General features: G+C 37.7%; 1 protein-coding gene across 2 annotated transcripts; it reads right to left on the bottom strand.

Annotated features, from left to right (window-relative positions):
- Positions 1–793: 793 nt before the first annotated feature.
- Positions 794–22,924, bottom strand: LOC115785159 (voltage-dependent calcium channel gamma-5 subunit). 2 transcript variants are annotated; one of them, XM_030736653.1, is made up of 7 exons: positions 22,781–22,924; positions 11,823–12,064; positions 11,071–11,112; positions 8,155–8,241; positions 5,326–5,466; positions 3,847–3,992; positions 794–3,451 (listed from the first exon to the last, which is right to left on the bottom strand). In XM_030736653.1, the coding sequence occupies exons 2-7, from the start codon at positions 12,016–12,018 to the stop codon at positions 3,188–3,190; spliced, it is 876 nt and encodes a 291-aa protein (XP_030592513.1). In that variant the 5' UTR covers positions 12,019–12,064; positions 22,781–22,924; the 3' UTR covers positions 794–3,187. The 2 variants fall into 2 exon arrangements, with proteins under 2 accessions (XP_030592513.1, XP_030592519.1); XM_030736659.1 differs by lacking the exon at positions 11,071–11,112.
- Positions 22,925–24,478: the final 1,554 nt, after the last annotated feature.

The following is a 24,478-nucleotide window of genomic DNA, read 5'->3' as shown; positions in this document are numbered from 1 at the left end:
TTGCATGCCTAAAAGGATCGATATGCTGCCATGTGATTGGCTAATTAGATATTTGCGCTGACAAGTAGTTGAACAGGTGTGCCTACGTGGCCGGTGGGTGTATGACTATAGTGTCTTATTATTATGCATTTCCACTCCGCGCCAACAGAGGGTGGCACTTTGCTATATTTTAAACTATATAGCTTGTAGTTTACTAATAGGTCTGTTTCTTTAATAACATGAAATGTCCACAGTGACGGTTTTACTGGCGCGATATCAAAAAGTGTCAATCTTCTTGGGTCTATTTGTTGTCTTGTGTTATTGACCAAGTGACAGTCTCCTTACCTGACTTATTTTTATGCAGTTAACTGAACATTAATCAGCTTATTATAGCTTCTCCGCATCCAGTCGGCAAATCTCATATAACCCTATTTAAACTGCCCACAGTTGCTGAGTATCTGCAACCTGCGCTGCAACCCACATCTACCTAGTAGACCTGATTTAGTGTCATATCTGTTGTCGGTGATATTCAGCAACAAGACTCTGGTGGGTACCAGCACCTTGTTGCTGCTTTTCTCTGGCTTTCTATGTATGCACATGGTTGTGCAAGACGATCCCAGAACACACCCATACTGTTAAATAGTATATACATTATTGCAGATGTCAGATTACTTTTGAATATAGTCATCATGATTGAATTTAAGGATGTCTTGCTGTTTTTAAGGTCTATTTCATATTCAGTTGTAATTTCATATTCAGATTTTTTTAATTTTCAAGCACTCAAATAAACTCAGGCTTTTGTAGAAACATGCACTCAGTATTTATCAAATAGTATTTTTATTTGATTGAGAATACACTGTCAATTGCACATCTAACATCATGAATATGACTGATTGTAAAAATACACATATTAACATTTCATGACACCATTTGGGGTACTTTACATTTATGTAAGCTTAACAATATGCAAAAGCTCACATTCTCAATATGAAACAGGAGGCAAAGCAGCTGTCACATATACTCCAGATAAATCTACCCAACAACAAAACAACCAGTTTTTACATGAATTGATGTCTATACAAAAAGTGTATGCACACACAGATGATTTTATATTTACACTGTTTAAATTAAACAAAATATAACAGGTGTATATACCATAGTGGCAAAAAGTGAAAATTTAATTTGGCACAGTTTGTGTTTATTAGTTTTATGTATTTGTGCAGGTGGAACAATGTGATCCAGTGATGAAATGTGGCATGCCATTAATATCATGTGGAGTTCACACCATATACTGACAATAAGTACGATTTTAGTAATATATCAAACTAACATAAAAATATTGCACAAGACAAAATGCATCTATGTAATACGTTTTCTTACACTTATGCTGTATGAAATGTATATATTCAATACATTAGTGCATAACCTAGATACTGTGTCTTCCTTGGCACACTAAGGACTGCAGTGTGTTTGTTAACATATAAGAATATTCTTCCATTGTGAGGGAGAAATTAAAAAAATATGCTTATAGAACTTGGGTTAAAGTATCTCTACAGGAGAGGTATTTCCCTATGTGCAGAAACATTTCATTTAGCAGTGTTTCCTTTGCAAATCTTACATTCACAATAAATCCATATGAACATGGCATTTCATATAACCTGACTCATTCTAATCAAGTGCAAACTTCATCTTCTTTCCTTTGGCTTTCTCTTTTTATTTAACCTTATAACTAACATTCTATAACTCCAGTTTGTCAGTGACAGATGCCTCTGTGATGTTTGTTTTATATTTTTTTTCTTGTTTTATTTGCTTGACTAAGTGAAATGAATCATAGGTTCTCTTGAGAGTAAAGGGTTTGTTTACCTCTGGATAGTTCAATTCTCTGATGTAAAGTTGTCCTGCTTTGTAATTCATGACTAGATATGAGCGCATATAAAGCATTCGTTTGTTTCCTATGTACAAAACACTCAAACTTTATATAGCCATTAACCGTGTTCAGATTTAGGCCTTAAAATAATGTATCTCATATGTGTGAATTAGCAGCCTATAATACAAACTCTTCCTTTGGTGTCAAAATTTAAACTGCTTAGATGGACCAACCAGAACAAGCTTGTAAATGAAGAATTTAACATATTCAGCCACGTATAATGTGTGTAAATACAAAATAATGGAGCATTCCTGATAGTGCTTAAAAAGTTTACAAAATTCTCATAACAATAACAATAAAAGGTTTCTATTCAGTATACGTACATGGAGAAAGTAACTAAAAGTCATATAAAAATGTCAAATAACCATCCAGCACATACAGCTCTTAACTGTTTGTTTATAAAGTGGTACATCAGTAAAATTATCCATTTGAGCAGTAACTCACAGCTGTTTCATAAACCTTAGCCTACACTTGAACATGAAAATGTTCAGAGTTGAATTTTAGGTCCTTCACATGAACACGTCTGAAACAACTGTGATGTGCATGCAAACATGTACAGCACATGACAACAAAAGGTGCAGCACTTTGTAGCCGAGGGTGCTTTAATTAGAAACAGCTGAGCAGGCGAGCATGTAATGCGTGTGTACACTGACACCACTGGTGCACGTGCAAAATTTATAGAATAAATGAGAAGCAGGTATCTGAACCCTATTAACCAATTTTCTGAACCCTATTAACCTTTATGAATTACAAGTCTGCACTATTTGCTCAGTTATCGCATGATTGGAGTGAGGAAACATTTTTCTCCAAGCAAAAACCCAGGATGTTCTAAACACATCCACCTAACAATATGTGGTTCCTCTGATGAGTTGCTGGTTTCTACCTGAAACTACTCGCTGTGGAATATTTGCATTTGAGGGAAAACCCGCAGGCTCTGCATTAATTACATACAGTGAGGTTACTGGTCCAGTTCTAACTGCTATTCTAAAGTTAGCAGGTTGGTAGCCAGCTATCACCAAAAACTAGAGAAACAAAACAATGAAAGTAAGATCTGGTAAAACTATTTCCTCTCTGTTTGTAATACTTCTTCCTGAAACAGACTGGGAACAAAGTGAACCTGCTAACCTGCATTTTAAAAACCAAAAGGTGTAAAAAATAAATAAATAAACTGGCAGTCAAGAGGGTAAAGCTAGATAATATTAAATTATTTCAATAATTTTATGCCAAAATTCAGGCAGATCAAAATGACCCCATTAGTAAAACAGCCTCCCCTCATTTTCCTCAGCAGGGTGAGGAGGACATTTGTTCATACTCTGGACACTTGAGAAGGGCTGGGTAGTTAGAGGAGTTCATCTGGAGGGAGGCCTCTGAGGAGATGGAGGAGGCACTGCGACCACGTCCAGCCCAAGCGTCTGGATGAAGGAACTGGCCCGAGTAATCTGAGCAGTTGCTGAGGCGAGGTCTGTAGAAGCCCTGATGGGGCCTGTACATTTCCTCTGCTGTGTAACGCTTCATGAACAGATACACTGACATCACACCTGCCGTCTGGGAGGGGTGGGAAATAAAAGGATTAAGACTGGGGATACAATTATAATGGATACTTTTATTAGCAAATGTTGCTGTAGTTTATAAGTCAATGTTGCTATAGTCATTGTTCTTCCACAAAGGCTATTTAGGACAGACACAGTACATAAAACACAAGGCAAATGATGACTGATGAGATAAAATCTATACAAACACAAACGGATACTAGTGCTGGATTTAAGTGCATAAAACCATAAATGTACACAGACAATCATTAACACACAAAACTTTAAAAAGAAACAGATACATGTCACATGTTTTACTAAGATTGAAAAGGGTTAAATATTATTGTAGCTTCAAAGCATTCTTGTGAAATGTGAGACTGAGCATTACAATATCTGACTTTCCCAAGTTACCTCAGTGAGCAAGAAGGAGATGGCAGCAAACGCAAATGACCATCCATACTTGTAGCTGAAGTAAGCTTCATTAGTTTTGGTCCTGTTCAACATTTCATCGTTAATATTGGAGATGTACAATACCAGACCAACAACCAGAGATAGACCTGTGGAAGGCAGAGAGAAGAGACTAATAAAATTGATTGTGTATAGTAATGTACACATCCTGCTGATAGTGGCATCATTCTTTTGAAATACTGCATACCATTTATTTCGCAAACAGAGATTTAATGAAAACAATTCTTTCCATATGACAGTGTTGGAGAGTTTCCAGCTTACACTATAGGCACAAAAGTATTGGGCCACAAAGCGTCTTAATGTTTAAATTCGCATGTTTTATGTCCCATTACCACAACTGTATAAAATCAAACACCTAGCCATGCAGTCTGCCTTTACAAATTTTTATTTTTTTTTTAAAAGACTGGGTCATTCTTAAGAGTTCACTGTGTGGTACTGTAATAGGATGATGCTATTAAAACAGTTTTTGAAATTAATTTTCTCCTAGATATTCCACAATCAGCTTCAAGTGGTATTATTATAAAATGGAAGCGTTTAGGGACCACGGCACGTAAAGTTACAGGGCGGGGTCATCAAGTCCTGTGGGACGTAGGGGTGCTGCAGGTGCCACAGTACCGCCTGTTGCGAAAGGCAGACATGAGAGCAGAGGAAGAATGTCCACACAGATATTTTGAACACTTTGGACATCGGTGCCCTTATTGAGTCATTGGCAGCTGTAGTGCCTGAACCTCTGAGCATCAAGACTGCACCAAGTCATATTTGCAGTAATAGACTATAACCTTGTACCCAGGCTGTGCACCAATAGGCTTATTAGCCTATATGTAGTCACTGTTGGGACCTAATAGCAGCAAGACTGGCATACTTTCTGGTTTCATAATGAATTTACTCACCCGTCTGCACGTGTGCCCTCTCACAGAGCAGAGGTTTAATTAATGTCATATTTGTGGTGTTAACATATTGTGCATGATGTATGTTTTTTCTCAACTGCGTGGGCTTGTTCAGCTAAGTTTCGTTTACTTTTCTGCTGGGTGCAGTGGGGTCTTGTAGCTACAAGACAGACATACTTTCATTCATTTTACAGATTACAGTGCGACAAGATAAATGGGATTTTCCAGGTGGTAGCACAGTTGAACAATGCCCTCAACCCCAAATAACATGCACCCATACGAGCATGCATGCATGCGTGCATTTAAGCACCCCCAACTTCAAAGCCCTTCCCATGGCCCTGGCGCATAGTGCATAACGGTTGCCACAATTGCAGAGTTCCAAACCTCCACTGAAATTAACATCAGCACAAAAGTTGTGCACCGGCAGTTTCATGGCATGAGGTTCCATGGCTGAGAAGCTTCTGTGGGTATAATGTGTAGGTGGCTCAGTACTTTTGTCCATATAGTGTATATACAGTATATATAAACCAAGTACCTGACAAGATGAAGAAGATTCCAGAAACAAAGGCCAGGATGGTGCGATGTGGTCGAATATGGCCAATATTACTGAGTACAAAACCAATAAACATGAAGAAGAGGCTGACCAGAGGAAAGGGTGTAGAAGAACGAATCATCTCTGAAAGGAGAAAAAAGTAGTAAAAAGAAAAGCAACTGATCAGTTTGAGTGTGTTTTATGCTTCCTTATGTTCCTTGTATTTAGTTTGTTTCCATCCACCCATCTGTCCGTCCATCCATGCATCCATCCATCTATCCATCCATCCATCCATGCATCCATCCATCCATCCATTCTCTTCCACTTATCCTGTTCAGGGTCTGTTTCTTTTTCTTCAGTTTTATGTGTTAAAGTAGCAGCATGAAGTATTCTTATCTTATGTCTTACTACTTGTGGAGTTGGTATTTCTTGAACTTAACTTTTGATTCTTTAATTGCAAGATGGAGCAGACCTCCCTGCTGTGAGAAAAAGCCCTCCCATAGTTTATGGCATTTTTTTCCCAAACCCCTATTGTGTTCTTCATTACCCAAAATCTTTGTCTTCTAGCTAAGTGGACCAGATGTCTAAGGCTATAACTTTAATGGAAAGTGGATCTAACTTTTACTAGTTGGCCAAACTTTGGATTGAATGGTAAACTTGCCAGTTGAAATCTACAATAGAAATTCAGATATCTTGTCAGAATGAAAACGTAAACTAAAATAAAAGTGAGTTTTTGTGTATTGACATTAAGTCTGTGTTATTATGACATAAATACTACTTTAAAGTGTAAATATCAATGGCAAATTTGTACAGTAAAACAGGAAATGTGTCACAGTTAAAATATAAATAAAGAAAAGGTCACCTGCCCAATTCCTCTAACAGTTATACTTTAACATATTCACTGTGGATTGGAACACTCTGGAACACCAGTTTTCTTTCTAGATTTTAACTTTTATGATTTTTTTAGTCCATGGACTGGCAGTCTGTCCAGGGTGGACCCCACCTCTCACTCTCTGGCAGCTGAGATAGGCTCCAGCGAGCTGGGGCAACGGCTCATTGAGGATCAGCCCTGGCTTGAATATAACAAGTAGGATAGAGAAAATGCACTTGGCAACCCGCTGCCAGAAACTTAATTACTATGTTGAAAAAGTAGGATGAAGAGAAGACCGGGTGCCAGAAATGGGAGCTGGTTTTTAAAAAACTAGGATAAAGAAAACAAAGTGGCATCCTGGTGCCAGAAATTGAAGTAGTTGCTATTGGTGAACAGTTAAAAAGAAATTAGCATTTTGGTGCTAGTATAACTAGAAAAAAAGGAGAGGTAATTGAAGAAGTGGGGAAAGCATAGTGCTGAACTGGCAGTGGGGTGCCATGTGAATTGTCAGCAGAACTTCTTGAAGATGGCTGCTTTTCCTGCTCACTAAAACAGCTGAGCCTTGCTGGATTGGCAGGTGGATTGGTCGGTGAAGCTGCGGCAACATTAGTCTAGGAGAAGAATGTTTTGATTTTCCTGGGCTTGCTTTGTGAACTTCAGGAGGCTAAAGCAGTTTGAGGGAGTTAGCAGCAACAACTTCAGGTAAGATGGTGTTCACCTTGGGGATGTTGTGGAACAGGAGACTCAGCAACTGTGTGATACTATCATGTCAGTATGGGCCAAAATTCTTTGAGGAATGTTTAAAGCACCTTGATGAATTTATGTCACAAAAAATGACGGCATTTCTGAAGGCAAAAGGGGGGGGTCCAACCTAGTTCTAGTAATTAGTCCTGTCTTCCCCTTGTCTGTTGTCACTCTGTTTGTCCCTCTTCACAGCTCCCTGCTTGCCTCCTTGTGCCCCCACTTCTAGTTCTTTGACTTTAGGTATTAATACTTTATTCTTGTTACTTTGTACTTTGTTGGATTTTTGTTTAACTCATCCCATGTATCCCATTTAATTATTTGTTCCATAAATTTACATTTTACAATCTACAACTTGTTTTCTCCCTCTTGATGTTCTGCATTAGTGTCCTCTTTTAAACCCCTCACATAAGAATGTGTCATTCTTTGCATTTCAGACGTTTTTCAACAAACTAAAATTGCACCTTCTCTATAACAGAGCAGTAACAAGTTATAAAGTGGGGGAAAAAATTACTTCTATTTAGTTTGGATATGTCATTTTCCTACAACTTGCCTGCTTGATTTATTGAGGCTGCAGCACGTGTTATAAGAACCTTTAGGCATGCAAACTTTAAATCAGAAGTGGCAAAACTGCCAGCATGTATATTTATTCCCATGCATTTTCACCCTCTATGGAAACAGTTTAATTTTTTATTAACACTCAGAATTTATCTGGCACATATTGGCCTCGGGGATTATGCCAGGAATAGCAGAAAAAACAACAACAGCAAAAAAAAAAAAAAAAAAACACCCAACCAAAAATACAGTATGAGATGACAGGACAGCAAAGAGGTGTGGAAAAGCTTAGGTCTTATCTGTTATCCTGTTAGACTTTAAATAATCAAAGAAAGGATTTACCTTTGTTAACAGTGCTGACAAATGTGTGTGGATTCAGTGACACGTGGTGTTAACGTGCACTTTTTTCACACACTTCTTGTAAATGAAGTTTTTAGATTTGTATCAGCTTGTTTTTGCATTTCTGTACAGCAGCTTGAATAGCTCCTAACAACACACAAGACTAGTTTTGTAAGGTACATTTTTTATGACTACAACTCAGTTTATCCAAACCACTAGCTACCCCTAGCTGCAGCTATTGCAAAACATTTCAGACTAAAGGGCATCTAAACAGTTTCAACAAACTGAAAAATACTCATAGCAGTGGCATGTGAACAGTTACTTACTGAGCACACTGACTGTGGACTCAGATGTCATCTGCACATTAGTGGGCATCACATACTCAATGGTAAAACACCGTCCATTCTCTTCCCCTGGAATAAAGGACAGGGGAAAAAATGATACTCAGTGAAATTTCAGTAAAACTTTAGCATTTTACAAAACTTATTAAGCTGTGACCAGCAACAAAGAAAAGTCCAACCCAGAAGGTCATATGTCATACAGTATACATGTAGACGTCTTGACATGATGAATACCTATAATGGCAAAAATGAACAAATAGAAATTATGTCACAAATCTCATGTTTTTTGACAAGCTCTGTTCCAATGTGCTGGGATTGGTACGTTTTATGTAATATCTGAGAACCAAGTTCAGTTTATTTCCTCTGTGAAGCTGTTCAATGGCACTTACAGTGAGTCAACTTAAAAAGAGTTTACAGCTTGTTTGATGTAATGCACAGTTTCGTCTGTCAGCATTTGTCTGAGGAACACCCAGCATTGGATTATAGCACCCTTCTCCTTATCGCCCTGACACATAAAGTACAAAATCTGGCACCAAAACACACTAACTGATGTTTTTTTTTTTTCTTTTTTATCACTTCATTAACTCCACACACTGTGAGGTGTTGGATCAGGTGATATTCTGTGGCTTTTATAATGCATGCACAGAATACACTGCATAAGTATGCTATGTATTTGCATAGCTATATAATAAAAATATAAAGGGTCAAATTAATCTGGGGAATTCTGGAGACTGTAGTCTTCAAGGATTTAGCCAGTTAGTGCATTTGGGTTTGTAATCTTCAGTTTTTATTTAATTGTTCAAGGGTGTGTGTTTTCAAGAGTTACCCTGTATACATGTATTGACTATCTACTTCTTAGTGATATCACACATGTCTACATTTGCACATATGTGCAAAAATAGGCTGTGCTTTGTTACTTAATTACTCAACTATATTATGATGTGGTTACACTTTTATGTGTGAGACAATTTTTTTAAAATATGAAGAGTCTAACTTAATCCATCACAACGCTGTGCCACCTCATTCACGTTCACTGGTGTAAAAACAGACTGTGATGGTGAGCGTTGGTTGTTTCTGGGTCAAATTCTGTGCACTAGAACAATTAAGTGGGCAACAAGGCCACTCAATTGCCCCTAAAAGAAACACTAAACCATTAGCTTATTTAAACCACAGGCCTGCTTCATGGCAGGAAAACATCTCTTACATAATCACAACTGGAATCCCAACATATTTACTAAGACTTAACCATTAACCCTGAAAAAGGAGGAAACAATTCAATTGTGGTACATGGGTAACAGATTAAATCAACAGTAAGTGGATTGGTGTTAAAGGTTGTGTTACCATTTAAGAAAAATATGAACAGACACAAACAATATTAACTAATAACACACAAAGCATTGCATTCTTCTTGCCCATGAATAATATAATTGAAATATTGACAGTGTATGCTGGCAAAAGTGAACTGTAAGGCCAAAGAGTAAACACTACAAGTTTATAAACATGGAATTCAATCAATAAAATTACGTTTGCTGAAACACTGAAGCATTTTAGGTTTGGTGTTCTTGAAAAAATAAAAGCATGGCAAAAGAAAAAATGTTATAAGTCTTTAAATAATATTCAGATCTTTTAATTTGTATAAAAATGGATTACAAATTAATCTCAAGGTATTTCAGAGAGAAATATGAATTCAGGCAAAGTTAGACAATCTATCCTTAAATGGTACTGTGGCTATTCTGCCTGGATGTGGATGCTAAAAGAATCAACACAGAACACTCACTGAGGTTAAAGAAAAACTACCCATCTATCTATCCATCCATCCATTCTTTTCCGCTTATCAGGGTGGGGGTGTGGGGTGGGGGGTGGGGGGGCTATCCCAGCTGACATTGGACTAGAGGCAGGGTACACCCTGTACAGGTCGCCAGCCTGTCACAGGGCTAACACAGAGAGACAGACAACCATTCACACTCACATTCATACCTACGGGCAATTTAGAGTGACCAATTACCCTAACCCCAGTAACTGCATGTCTTTGGATTGTGGGAGGAAACCAGAGTGCCCGGAGGAAACCCACGTAGACACTGGGAGAACATGCAAACTCCATACAGAAAGGTCCCGGCCAAAGTGGAATCGAACCCAGACCTTCTAGATGCCGTTGTAGCTGTGAGGCACAAACTATATATATGAAAATTGTGGTTGGTGGAATATGGTGACAGAAGCAAGCTGGTGTTCTCCTTAAAAAAAAAAAAGAAGAAAAAGAGCACTCCACAATGCAGCTGTCAAACTGGGACAGATTGGATCTTTTGGCAGCCCTGTTCTGGGCCTTTTGCTGTATGTTTGACATCTCTGCCTTAGACACTACAGAAATACTTTTAACTAGGAAAATCTTTCTTTAAGGTTGTCCCAGTGAGCACTCAGTACAGTGAACTTTGAAACAATTTCAAGCGAGCTGCTCTGACATAGAGTATGAGTAAGCTCAAGGATTCATGTAAGAAGTAAAAAAAACCCACAGATACTTATTTGAGACAACTGCTGCCAAGTTAAAACCAGTTAAACCAGTAATCAAAGAGCAATTTGATCAATATAATTATAATTCTTTACTAGGTTAAGCACATTGTGTTGGTCTATCTACTTTAGATAAGATAAATTTAATGACAAATTTAAAGGAAAAAAAAAAACATGTCTTTTCAAAGGGCTAATGTACTTCTAGGTACTGTAATATACCTGACCAAAGCATCTACAGAGCAGGTACATGTCAGCTTGAAAACCTAAACACACATGCAATAAATGACAGGAGACATTTTTTTTTTCATCAGTATCTGCAAATCCACAAAATAACAGTATAATACTCAAAGTACAGTAAACTGCTGGGGGAATTGAGAGGGTAAGAGCAAGAACTGATACCTGGTTTACTCTGGGACAACACTTGTCTGGATGGTTGTTTCTCTAAAGAAAAGATTTAAAATGGTTAGTATTTCTTTTATCTAGTCAAGAACTGGGGAGGAACTTTTTTTTTCAAAGTTAAGAAGGTGTTTATCCATGCAATGTGAAATTACATGTGATTTTCTATGTTTCTGTACTTCCTTTTAATGTGGGATGGTACAGTGAAAAATGCAGGTCAAAAAGAAGGAAAAAGAAAATCCAGTCAGGGAGCAGAGAGGATTGTCTGCATCAATCAAAGCTGCTTCTGGTGCTATAGAATGTACATCAGCCATTGGTTAAATCACAAGAAAAGCAGTCTTGGATAGCCATCTATCAACAGAAAAAATGACTTTAAAGGGTACAACATAGGACTGGAGAGCACTTTGGAGATAACATACATAAGGTAAGCTACACAGAGGTGAAGGCAAAGTTTAAAAGTTCATGCTCAAATATTCAAGCACACAGCCAAAAAAAAAGGTCTTCTCTACTTGCATCAGTCTAGTGGTTAAAGAGAGGGAAAGAAATGGGGAAAAATACAAGTGTGCAATATACTATATACTAAAAACTAGACAATGCATAACATTTTGGTGAATCTGTGCTTCAAACCTAGCTGTGTAGAACACAAACATAATTACAAAAGATCGCATCAAGATTTCATTTCCATTTCATTTACTGCTTTTGTAACATGAAAGCTGCTCTACTTTGTTCAGACTTTTCTGACTTTGCTAACTCACCAGCCAAAAAGCAAACCCTCCACAGACCCGAGTGGAGGGACATGCGCATCTCGGTGCTCTGGTTGAGGGGAAGGATGACTCCCTCCTCCAGATAGAGCCAGTAGTCGGTGCTGACGGCGATTCCCAACAGGCCGAGGCCGCAAACAGCGAACACGCTGCTCAGCAACGTTAGCGCCTTCCTGCCACATAGGCTCATACCACAGCCTCAAGAGCAGGGGGGGCACTGGTGGCAGAAAGGGGAGCTGAGAGAGAAAGAGAAAGAGAAACACTTTTACCAGGCTTATCAAACTAAATGAAAAGGGTTGTGATACAGTGCAGCACTTTAGTCCACTTATTCTGTGCTCAAGGACGATTAAGTGATGCGAGGTGGTGGCCATGCCTTTGAGTTCATGGGTGTTCTCATGTGTGACACTGAAATTCTGCATTTTTCATTTCACCATAATTAAGGTTAATCACTGAAAATAGCCTATGAACTTGAATTGGATAAGCGGAAGAAAATGTATGGATGGATGGACTGAAGGTGGAGATCAGGTGGAAACAGCAAAAAATAAGAGCGGTGACAGGACAGCTCTAACTCTCACTGAAGTTCAAATCTGGGAATGAGTCTCTCTATTTCAAATCTCTCATTATTATTTAAATAACTACATTGTGCAGGACGAAAGATTTTTGGGGAAAGTTTTTCACTTGACTGCCCTCTTTGCTTCCAGGCAGAAAGAATGCCCCTGCAATATAAATAATACTGATTGTGCTCAAAGGAGAATTACAAAACTGAGTTTGTTTTTATATGATTCTGCTTTAATAATCATAGGCAGTTCCTACTGTCTGATATACATCTACTACTTTCTGTTACATTTAGTAATACAGAAACATAGTGGCAAACGCTATGTTCCAGCATATGAATGTGAATGCTTGTCAAACAAAACGAGGGATCTGTTCTTAGCTGAAGCCCACATTTGCCGGAAGCTAAAGCGCTGGGAGGCTGAGATACATGTTGAAAGGAATTGATTTCACATAATGAGTTCTCAGCATGCTGCTACTTTGAGCACCCACTGTGAGCCTGGGAAGATGGAGAGAATCTGTGAAAGGATTTTGAACTTTTCAGAAAATTCATTGCATTTGGAAATCGCTCTCTGAACAATTTCTTGTATCAAGACTAGATACAAAGCCCCAGTTAGAACAAAAGAGGGAGATCTCCATACAACTGCCAGCTTGTAGTGAGGAACAAGTTTGCATAGTAATGCCAAGTCCTCATAATATAGTAGAGAGAAGGCCAACAATTCCACTTTAAGAAAGCATTTGGTAACACTGTGGATGCGTAGTCCCTTTTAACAGAAGTTAACTCAGATAGCATCAGTCATCTGAGGGTGGGCAGTCATCTGTCTCAACTGGTTAGGATGAATAGAGAGAGAAAAGATAGATACGCTGGAGGGGATAGTAAGTCTAGATCAAAAGCATACAGCTTATACAGTGATGCTAGTTGGAAGCAGTTGAGATGCACAATCTGTAAGTAATCAGAGGAGCAACATTAATGGGAAAGGCCTATTACTAAACAAAAGCTATTTTTGGCTATGGTACAATCAGTAGCCATTCATTTACAATGACCATAAAGGCTGTATATTCAGGCATTTGCTATCAAGCTGTAACTAGATGGATGCATTCCACTCAGTAGCTCTTTTTGTATACTTCACGTATCCAGAAGGGCTGTTTAAGTTGTACAGCACAAAAAGGACACAACGGAGTGGTGACTGTGCTTAAATGTACAATTTTGTGCAAAAGTCTTGAGTCACCCCTCATTTCTTCATATTTTGCTTCCAAGCAGCCAGCCTTTCTTGTATTTTTTAAAAGTGGTCTTCAGCAAAAGTTCTTCAGGCTTTCTGAAAGTCTGAAAGGAGCCTAACTGAAGTAATGTGTCTACACATAACAGACAACTTGGCAAAGAAGCGATTTTAAATTATATCTTTAGGCTTGTTGTTATCAGCAGCGTGTCAAAAAACTACATTATTTTTTCTTTAGTTGAAGCTACAAAAATGCCAAAGACAACAGAAGTATACAATTGTATTTTTGCACCAATAAGGTGATTCCCAGAGAGCTATTACCTGAAAACTTATCTCAGCTTGGTGTGCAGTGTGTCCTTAAAAATAAGAAGAAACTGGACAAATAGAGGACAAAAGATGATGTGTCAGGCCTAAAACCTATCTACAGCAGATGAACACTATCTGTTCCTTAACCTCTTGAGACCCTGTGTCCACATACTGTATGAAAGTAAAGATTAACAATTACTTTTGTTGGTAAGTCAGTTAGTAATTACTATTTTAATGAGTAATGTATAATGACTTATTGATTAAAGCTTTTAGGTTAGTTGCCTAGAACTGATCATTACTGAGAGAAAGAAGAGAAAGTATTCAGGGTGGTGATATCTTTTAACACCCTCAACCTCCACTGACTTGTAATGGTAGTAATAATGCTTAATATAGCACCAATCGCATTAGTATTTATGCAATACTAAATAAATAAAGTTGTTTTTATTATAAAAAGACATGTTAGACAAGTTTTGTTGCAACATATATTCTGTAACTAACAGATCAGACAACAACCAAATTCACAAGTTTTTAAAACAGTTGTTTCCAAAAGGTTTTGACACAGATCGTGAGCAAAGAGTCAAGATGGACTTACACATAATAAATACATGTCAAATTTAAAAACCAAACAAAAGAAAACACACAGGCACAGTTAAATCAGGACTGGATTTTCTCTGTATATCTGAATCTTTCACAGACTTTCTATTGTGGTTGGTGACCACGAATCACTAGATGTTAACTTGGCCATCTGTAAATAATTGTCTGACAATCATAGGACCAGTCACATAGTCCTACAGACCAGTCAGTGACCCCTGGCAACTATCTATCACTAGAGAAAGATATGTATTCTCCAACTGCTTGGCAAAAACCTCATTGTGATTGCTCTGGTCACTATCATATTGCTGCAGTCGTAGTTTGAATGGAAGTGACGGACTTGTCTACAAATATTGTCCAGCTACATAAGCTATAGTGAAACTGAGAAGAAATGGAGACCATTTCCCTTCGTTGTGTCTTTTGAAACATGTTGGCTACACCTCTGAGGTACAACTTTTGTTTTGAAGATGTTGTATCTCCAATATCCAGTCTGCATTGCACTTTATTCCAGTTTTACTACGTCGCAGCTAGTAGTTAGTGACTATTTCAAGACAAATGTGAAAAATTTCAGACAATTTGCTAGCAACCAAAGCAATCACTAGGAAGTTTTTGGTGCAGCACTTTCTTTGGAGACAGCCAGCAACCTCCAGGAACCACCGTCAACTAGTCAGGAAATGCACATTTTTCCCCCAAGCAACCAGTGGTTCTGTTATATCCAGTATGGCAGACAGCTCTTGAGCAATGTGCGCATGAGTGTAATTATCAGCATCCATATACTTTTTTGTTGTAGTTGTTGTTTTGTCACTCACAAACTGGACAAAATCAAGGTTATGATTCCCCAGCAAAACAGCAAATAAATATGAGGCCAAACAAAAAGCCAAATGTTTAGATAAATTTGTTCTAATCCCTCCTCATTATTGTTTTATCAGTTATTCCTTTTACTTATGATTCCTTCTATAGATGTTTCCATAACTTTCTCTGTGTCTTACTGGGTGTATTACCAAGTTCCAATCTCTCTGGTGACTCAACCTACACAACCTACAACTTGATATTCATCCACTCATCAAATTCTAGCAGTTTTTAAATTGCTGCAAGACCTTTAGTCACCTGTGTGTGGTGCTAGCACTGCAAGTTTGATCTAGTTTTGTCTGCTGTGTGTGTGTGTGTGTGTGTGTGTGTGTGTGTGTGTGTGTGTGTGTGTGTGTGTGTGTGTGTGTGTGTGTGTGTGTGTGTGAGAGACTGAGTGAGACTTAAGTCCTGCTAATCCTTATCTTCTCTCCCTCAGGATCCGTTTCTCCAATTTCCACTGTGCCAATTGCCTTGTCCTGTTCACCACCTTCACTCTGCCTTCATAAAGTCTACCTGTCTCATTCCTAGTTCTGTACATTAAACTTCCACCAGCCAGCCACTTCCCTCACCAGCTACAGCTCTGGCCCCTTTTTGCTAAAAATATATAATATATATATATATATATATATATGATCAGCAAACAGTCTAATTTCTAACTATTGTCAAGACTTGGGATTGTTTTTTGTTTTTTTCCTGCTGGTAAAGTATTTATTGAAAATCACAAACTGTTTTCCGTTAAAATCCGTAACCATGGCTGACCTTGTGTTACTTGAAGACAATGAAAATCAATAAACACTTCTGAGCTACATGTTTGCTTTTGTCAGCCCACTATTTAGTCCACCAAATAATCAATAATGTGTTACCTGGCTCCGTTACCTTCTACAAAACCTTCATTTATGCATTTTTACAAAGGGAATCTCAAGCCAGATGTCAGTTTGTCAACCGAGATCACAAGTGCATAAATTAAAAATGGGATTTTTAGAAGTTGCTTAAGCAAGCATTTTAGCACACCACAAGGAATGAACATAAGACTAATTTTAAGTATTAATCTAACAACATTTTCATGGATGATTTCATAAATTAATCCCACTGGTCTCCAAACAGTTTCAGCTACTTCTTCCAACACTATCCAGGAAGTGAAAATCACATTTCATGAAAACGTATACTATGATCCTATTGTCACTGTTTACACTTATTATGAGGAGACTGTTCTTTAACTGGCAAAATGCTTACTCTTTTTTAAAAAAATTTGGTATGGCTTTTGCATCATAGTTGTACCTGTAGTTTCTGGCCAAATTATACTTCACTATTTTAGAAATTAATTGTTTTTTGTCTTTGGCTCACGTATTGAAAAAAGGAATCTGTAAAGTTTTACTCTGAAAGAGTATTTTACAAAATTATTTGAAGCATTTACCAGTTTATAGAATGTGAAACTAATTATAATAATTCCCACATTCAGGAGTCCCATACTAAAAGACTTGCTTCATGTTTTGCTTCTCTTCTTTTACCTTCTTCCTTTGAAAGAAAGTTAAAAAAAAAAAAAAACAGCTCTTCTAGACTTGAGAACTACGCCTCAATTTCAGCTATCATCTACAATCTGGGTATAACAAATTTATGGAGAGATTCTTAAGGGTCAGAACTTGGCTATACCACATGTAGGTTTGGATTATCTTGTGTTTCTTAGTAGTATGAAAAGGAGGGACAGGGAGTAGAAAATGTTAATGATAGCAAAAAAACAAACAAACAAAAAAACCCCCAAGTTCTTAGTCCATCACCCATCAGACCCAACACACTTGTCAACACATACAGTCACCATAAACAATCATTCATGAAAGCTAATAATTCTGTTCATTGTTCTGTTCTCAAAAGGACAATAAATGGTGACGGATCTTAGTAGAGAAAAGTAATTTTTTATTGAGAAAGCTTTCTCTCCAAATGTTCAAAGCTCTGGGGAACAAAGCTTTTACGCTTGCTGTGGGATCAAAGGGGTACACAAAACACTCCTCTCCTGCATAAATATCAGAGCTACCTTTGGAGAAAAATGACTAAAACTGTGACTAGAAACCATTCATCCCAAAATGTGATGTTTTAAATTGAGCAGGTTTGTAATTGTTGCTCTCTTCTCAAAAGACATTTTCTAGTTCAAAAATAGAAATGGCATTAAAAAGTTGTTATTATCTTTATGATTATTTAGTTAACAGAAATTTGAATGTTCAAAATGTAAAAATATTTTCAAATGAATTTGAATAAAATTAGCAAATAATGTTCACATTTTCTACCACTAATGTGATACAAGGCCACTAGGGGCCCAGAGGCAAAGCATGGGAAATGTACATAACTGCTAGTAAAGGCCACATCATCACCAAAAGTAGGGCAATTCCTCTACTGCCTACTTTCTTAATATGCACCGACCCTCCTGTCAACCCTAATCTAAATGGCTCACTGCCAAAAATACAGCATTTTTCATAAACTGAAAATCCAGCGGCTATTCATTGTAAGAAGACAAAGCAAGGAATACATTTTCATCTGTATTTGTTAACTTGTGGCAAGTTGACCAAAAAGTGCATAAATATGATTTATAATTTTAACTTACCTTTCTATAATTAAGACACATCAGCAGCTCTTTTGTCATGTGGTGCATGAAACAGCACTTCTATATAAAATCATGATTTTTATGACTATCCCTAGTCTTACTGACATGCAAAACATATAATCACGAATTGATGTAGTCAGTTTTAACAAAGTCAAGGGATGGCTGGTACAGAGAATAGATGCTGCTCATGAAAGCTGAGTTTTAAATTGTATTTGAAATTAATGAATTGAATTTTGTCCATGCTGGTGGTAAAATATATGAAATCTCACAGCAAAACAACAAACACCTTAATTTGAATTTGTGTATGTGTTCTTCTGTGTCAAGGGTTTGTGAGTATCGTAGCATGGATCTTTTTAGCATGCTTATTGACCCAGTTACTGTGGCTGTAAGAGCGTGGCTGAGTGCATGTCCCTCTGTTGCCTCTGATGTGGACAGGCAACTAACACTGTGCGAGTTAGTTCCTGTTGGTTGATGTTGCCAGGGCTATCCGGGGGAGCCTGAGGACAACAGAGGTCCAATGCAAAAGAGAGGAGATATGCCATGTCATCAAGCCACAGACACAGCTGGGTGAAGCTGGCAGCCCCATCACTGGGTGGCTGGGAACTGCTTATACATTTTCAGCAGGCATACTAAAGGGAAAACACATGTCAACAGTATACAGCCACACATCAGACCCACAGATGTCCATGAAGTGGGTCATACGGTATATCTCACAAATTATATTTGTGAATGAACATATCATTGTAGCGCCAGTTGTCTACAGCCAGTCTCTGTTAGCCTCACTTCACACATAATAAATCTTACAGAAGGAATGTGTCATGGGTCATAAGGGGGTTTCAAGCAATGCTGTTTTTCTCTCTTTCCTCTATCTAAAAGGTTTTCCAGCATTAGAGTTAAGAAATACAAATACAAACTATAATACATATCCAAATAAATGACACAATGATGACACCTTTAGTATGTCAACTAAATAAGTTGAGATACTACAGGCATATTTCTTGTTTTAATCAGCACAAAGTCTTGGCTGTTGTTGTCTGGAACCCTGACAAGGTACCATAAATCACAGTTATGGTTATAACACTTGAGCATTTTATTTACATATGCTCTTGTGTATGAGCCAATATTTCTGATCTATGCTAGCACTGAGCACACAGCTAACAAGCTGGAATAATTTCTCAGTGGTCTAATTTTGGAGATGACAAAATTCAAACTGTAATCCAAGCCAAATCTCTGCTGTAGGCCAGACAGCTTACAATGCCTCATCTGGCACAGAGCAGGGAGAGGTGGTGATCATGGTGCAAGTTCAAGCTGTCAAGACAGAGGATAGTGGAGATTTTTGTGTCTCAGTTCTTCTCACAAAATATAAAAAACTTTGGTGAAAACATAAGCCAATTTGTCTTTTAATGTTGCCACAGCAGATTAAGCAGCTGAACTGATGTATCTTCCTTAACACCCTCGGGACTCTAAAACAGTCTGTAACAAAATGCAGTCCATCTCTCTTCTGTAATGTCAGATCATCTTAATTTAATAGGGCAGCTCTTGATATAGCTCACGCCTTTAATTCTGTTCCAAATGCACTTCCCTTATTGCTTTGAGCAAATGATTCTGGCTTTGACCTATCATCCCTTGAGTATGTCTTCATGTGATATCATGATTTCTTGTCAGTCCACTTGATTTCTAATAACTTCTAAGAATCATAAACAAGCAAAATATAAAATAGTAGCAAAAGGCTGAACAAAGGCTATAACTTACATCTTTAAATATAGAAGACTGTTTAAAGACCCTGTTTCCTTTGACACGACTTTATGTACAGCAGGGGCAATCATCAGAACTGCTTCTTTTCACTTAGACATATTCATAACAAAGAGTGCAGATAGGTTCGTTTAATGTAACGGCACTTTTGTGATCTTTAAAAAGGTTGACACTCCATTGACTCCGGCATTTAAAAAAAACCAGTGACCTACAGCAATAGCACTAACATCCATTTCCTCGTGTTTATTATAAGAACAAGTCTCCCATTTATTTGGAAGTGCTTGAATTGGCCCCGTCGCCAGGCAACGCTATAGAGAAAGGCCCACAAATTAGTTAAGCATGAATAAGCTGATGAGCGAGTCCCAAAACAAGGCTTCCTATCTGGCAGTGCGCTTTTTACATGCTGGGAAGGGGATACAAAGGAAACAGGAGAAAGACACAGCAAGACAAATGCAGTTTTTACATACATTTTCAATATGTGAGTGAAATCCTAAAGCTAGCTCCTGGCTACACTCTACAACACAATTTCTTTATTTCTCCACACGCCCACACAAAGAAATGTTTAAAATTCCAATAAGGCTTTAACAGTGACTTTTAGAGTCTTACTAAATGCACAGTGTTATAATTAGAATCTTAATTGAAACTAAAAACTGGGTTAATGTCATACTAGGTGTTTAAACCTGGGCACATGGCAGCTGTGATCAGCAGAGAGGACCATGTTTACATTTTGGGAATATTCCCTTTGGGGTGCTTTTTAGAGGGTGGTTGATCACTGAACCAAGTGATTTGCTACCAGGACAGTAACTGATGCTATGGGGAACACTTACTTATTGCACTTTGTTTAATTGCGCATGCTTTGTGCCCACAGTGGGAATAGAGACTTAATTTAAGGCTGCAAGTTGACAAAAGACATATTGTACATGGGTGTCTTTTTTATGAATAAAAATGGACATTCGTCTAAATAGAACTATTTACTAATGATGTGGTATTTATATTTTGTATTACTGTTAGGTAATTGCAAACAAGCTTTCTGCCAAAGGAATAACAGAGTAGCACTGAAAACTTTCATATTTCTCAAAAATGGAGCTACATCGTCTTGTTGTCAGGAGTGACAACATTGATGTTGTGTAGTTAACAAGACATAAAGGTGGAGGGGAAAAAGAAGCAAGATGGCATGATGGGGCAGACACACAGATGAGGCTGTAAAACTCTGTGTAGCACAGTCTCTGATCCTATAATGTTTGAAATGTGGCTTATAATGACAATTTTACAAGGCTGCCATGACAAACTGCCAGGCAGAGTTTAAACGTGTGTTTGAAGTGGGCCCTTATGGCATTTGAAAACATGGAGACAACAATAAGAAAGCAGTACCCGCAGAAGTTTAATGATGGGATCAGTCAAAATCAGTGCATAACTAAAACTACATGATTTAGGTCGACTTTCAATTAAATCCCAAACCTCTAGGTACATCTTTGAGCTTCTTTAAGAATTATGTGGCTAAAGAGGCTTTTATAGTGAAGAAAAATAAAAGCGCTCCAACAAGTGAGGTGCTAATTGTGTAAATCGAAGAGATTAAATTTAAAGTGCATGAAGTCACATTTCTCTGTCTTTGAGTCACAGTCTGAACCATTATGTCCAGATAATACTAGACTATAGACACATCTACATCTACCTCACTGCAAAAAAAAGTAGTTTCTCATTTGGTGAGTGTACAGATATCCATAATGAAGCCTGTACTTGACATATTTTTCTCGCAATGTCTCTTCTGAAATTGCTGAGAAATAATCCAAAAACTAAATGCGTGTTTTAACAATGTTTGTCTGGTTGACACATTAACCCACTGGCATGAGCTGCCTACTAAACCAATTAAGAAAAAAAATTTATCTTAAATTGTGTCACTGACAAGTCAACAAATGCTTGCATGTAAGGAGAATTTTAGTATTATTTTACCACAGAATAATCTTGATTTGTCATTGATCAGAACACCACAACCTACTATTTTAATTATTATAACTACAAGAGGGAATGATTCTGAATGGCCACCTTCCCTACATGGCATCAATGTACATGTAAGTAATAATGTAAATTATTCACGTTATTATTAGTTATCACGTTATTATTAGTTATCAGATAGCATAAAACAAATACATTAGGCTTATATCCAATCTCGATCATGGTGTTCAACAAATCATTATGTCATTTAGCCGCAGAGACTCTGTCCTCTGCAATGCAATCAGCCAGCTGTTTGTTAGGCTACTGATAACAGTTAATCTTTGGCTCCAGTCCGAATCGCTGTCCTCGGTACTGAAACACTCACACATATTCCCGTATTGAACCCGGTCAATAATAAACTTGGTCAAGTCTGCAGTTAAACAGGAATACCTCATCTGCCCTTTTAATACAGGTCCTAGAAATATACACAGTAAATACTGTATCTTCTGTGTTACTTGCATATCTGTTGTTTTCCGTTTCAACAGCCGTGGGTTTCGCTCAAGAGTCTGAACAGCTCTGCTTTTAATTCCGTTTCCATTCCTCTAATCCTAAAAGGACATCTAATGAGTAATGAGCTGTATCACATTACTTTTGTTTTTCTTCAAGTTACAGTACTTTATATCTCGATTAGCTGCATTGTGACACAATTTAAATGGTTTACTAACAGGATAGACTTTGTCTTGGCGTAAGGCGGATATCAAGAAGCGACAAATGGCCAAAACAAAAGCCTCTCTTCAAAACACAGTTGTACATTTATGTCCCGACCTTCCCCCCCAAGTTTTGATCAAAGTCCAACAAATTATTATCGGGTTTGAATATAGCCAATATATGTCGGAGAAAACGAACTCCAGTCTTCACATACAAGTGTGAGTAAAGGCTCCTCACATACAATCCTTAGGAAAGGCTTCAACGGTGATTATGAGGGTAAATAAGTTGCGCATTTTACATGTTAATATTTGAGACTAACTGGCATGAAGCAATAACATTAGAGGCATAAAAAAACGACAGACCAAGCACTCCGTGGATTCTGCCTTTCTCCTCCACAAAATGTTCTCCCTAATAGTGGTCACTCAAGGAAAAGTTGGCTAAAAATAATTTACCTTCGCGAAGAAGACTCGTCGATGAAAGCACCTTTCTCCTCGTTTTCTGTTATCGCCTCTCTTTCCTTCCTGTTCAGTCGGTCCGCGTTATCTCGGGTTTGGCTGGCAATAAGCCCGTTAAGTGAACCTGACCCGCGGCTGCGTAGCTCGCGTACCACTACTATCAAAAACAGCAATACCTCCTGCCCGCGTGGAGCGAGGCACGTGGCACCCCAACCCATCACTCCACCTCTCTTCAGGTGTGTGTGTGTGTGTGTGTGTGTGTGTGTGTGTGTGTGTGTGTGTGTGTGTGTGTGTGTGTGTGTGTGTGTGTACGCGCGCACAATAACTCGATGTGGATCAGTGAATTTGTAGTTCAAGCCAGATATAACGATGAGTTTTCAGCAGATCCTGTTTTAATACTAAGCTGCTGCACATTTTGTATGAGTAATATCTTTGTTTATATTGGTAGGCTGTAGTCAATAATATTTACGAATTTACGAAAGGGTTATATATAAAATAAGAAAATGACCTGTTTTGCAAGTATCTTTATCACTCTGCGTTATTGTACCTACTCAGTGTTCTACATTATAATCAATCTAGTCCTTTTTGGCCACTTAAAATATCTTTATTGAACTGTTAGGTTATATTTGTTGCAATTTCTGCTGCCCACTTGGCCAGATCTCTTTTGAAAAAGACATTTTTTTTTTTTTTACATCAATGACACGTTTAACCGGATAAATAATGGATGTATAAAAGTCACTTTGCTTAAAATTGATTGCAGCTTCTACCTTGTGACAAAAATGTACTTTCTGGCTCAAAATTACTTGTTATCCTTCATAAGAGATATGTTTCAGATATGCTTGGCAGAATATAGGCCAGCAAATCATTTACAACAGTTTAAATACTGCCACTGTTTTTGGCCAATACCAGAAATTTGGTTCAACACCGACTTTCATGCACATGTTTATAGGAGTGACAATTAGAGGAACAAACCCCAAAACGTATTTTAGTAAGAGGTTGAACTTACACATAAAATTACACATGCTGCCAGAACAACATCCTTGCACTTTTGCATTGATTTGTCATTCTTCTGAATTTGCAGCTTTGTTTTTGATTGTTTGTTTGTTTTTTGGATGGTGGTGAAGTGTATTGATACAACATCTCTTCGATCTGGTAACTGCTATGGCCATGATGCTCATCAAACCACTGAATGAATCCTCAATGGCCTGTAGATGGCTGGCATTGTCAGCCCTGTAGAGACCACTCCCATCCCAAAATGTTTCATAACTTTGTAGTGACCCTTCCCACTAAGGGGATATGTTACCCTGACAGCAAATTGCCCTCCACCACAACTAAATAGAGCCACAGGATCTTCTCACAGTAGGGGTTAATTTAATTTGTCACTTGTATATGGTGCCCTGAAAACCAATTAGTCAAAAAAAAAAAAAGAAACAAACAAACAAAAAAACAGAACTGCATGCTCAACTCCAAACAATTAAACAGTGTGCTGAACCATTAAATTGGCAAACTATTAATAAGAAATTCAACACCCCCAAATACTTATATATACCATGGGAGTAAGAAAAACCAGAACATATATTTTTATTTAAAGCTTGCATTTTACAAAGGTTTTCATAGTCTCTTCCTTTCCTTCATCACACACACACACACACACACACACATATATATATATATATATATATATATATATATATA

Source organism: Archocentrus centrarchus, chromosome 1 (assembly GCF_007364275.1).
Source record: "Archocentrus centrarchus isolate MPI-CPG fArcCen1 chromosome 1, fArcCen1, whole genome shotgun sequence".
Taxonomy (NCBI): domain Eukaryota; kingdom Metazoa; phylum Chordata; class Actinopteri; order Cichliformes; family Cichlidae; genus Archocentrus; species Archocentrus centrarchus.
This window is presented reverse-complemented; position numbering and strand designations above follow the sequence as displayed.

Coding starts and splice junctions, on each gene's coding strand:
- LOC115785159 (XM_030736653.1), bottom strand. CDS start 12,018: ATGAGCCTATGTGGCAGGAAGGCGCTAACGTTGCTGAGCAGCGTGTTC. Junction 11,113..11,822: donor GAGGGTTTGCTTTTTGGCTG/GTGAGTTAGCAA, acceptor TCTTTTCTTTAG/AGAAACAACCATCCAGACAA. Junction 3,993..5,325: donor AATCTTCTTCATCTTGTCAG/GTACTTGGTTTA, acceptor TGCCTTCCACAG/GTCTATCTCTGGTTGTTGGT.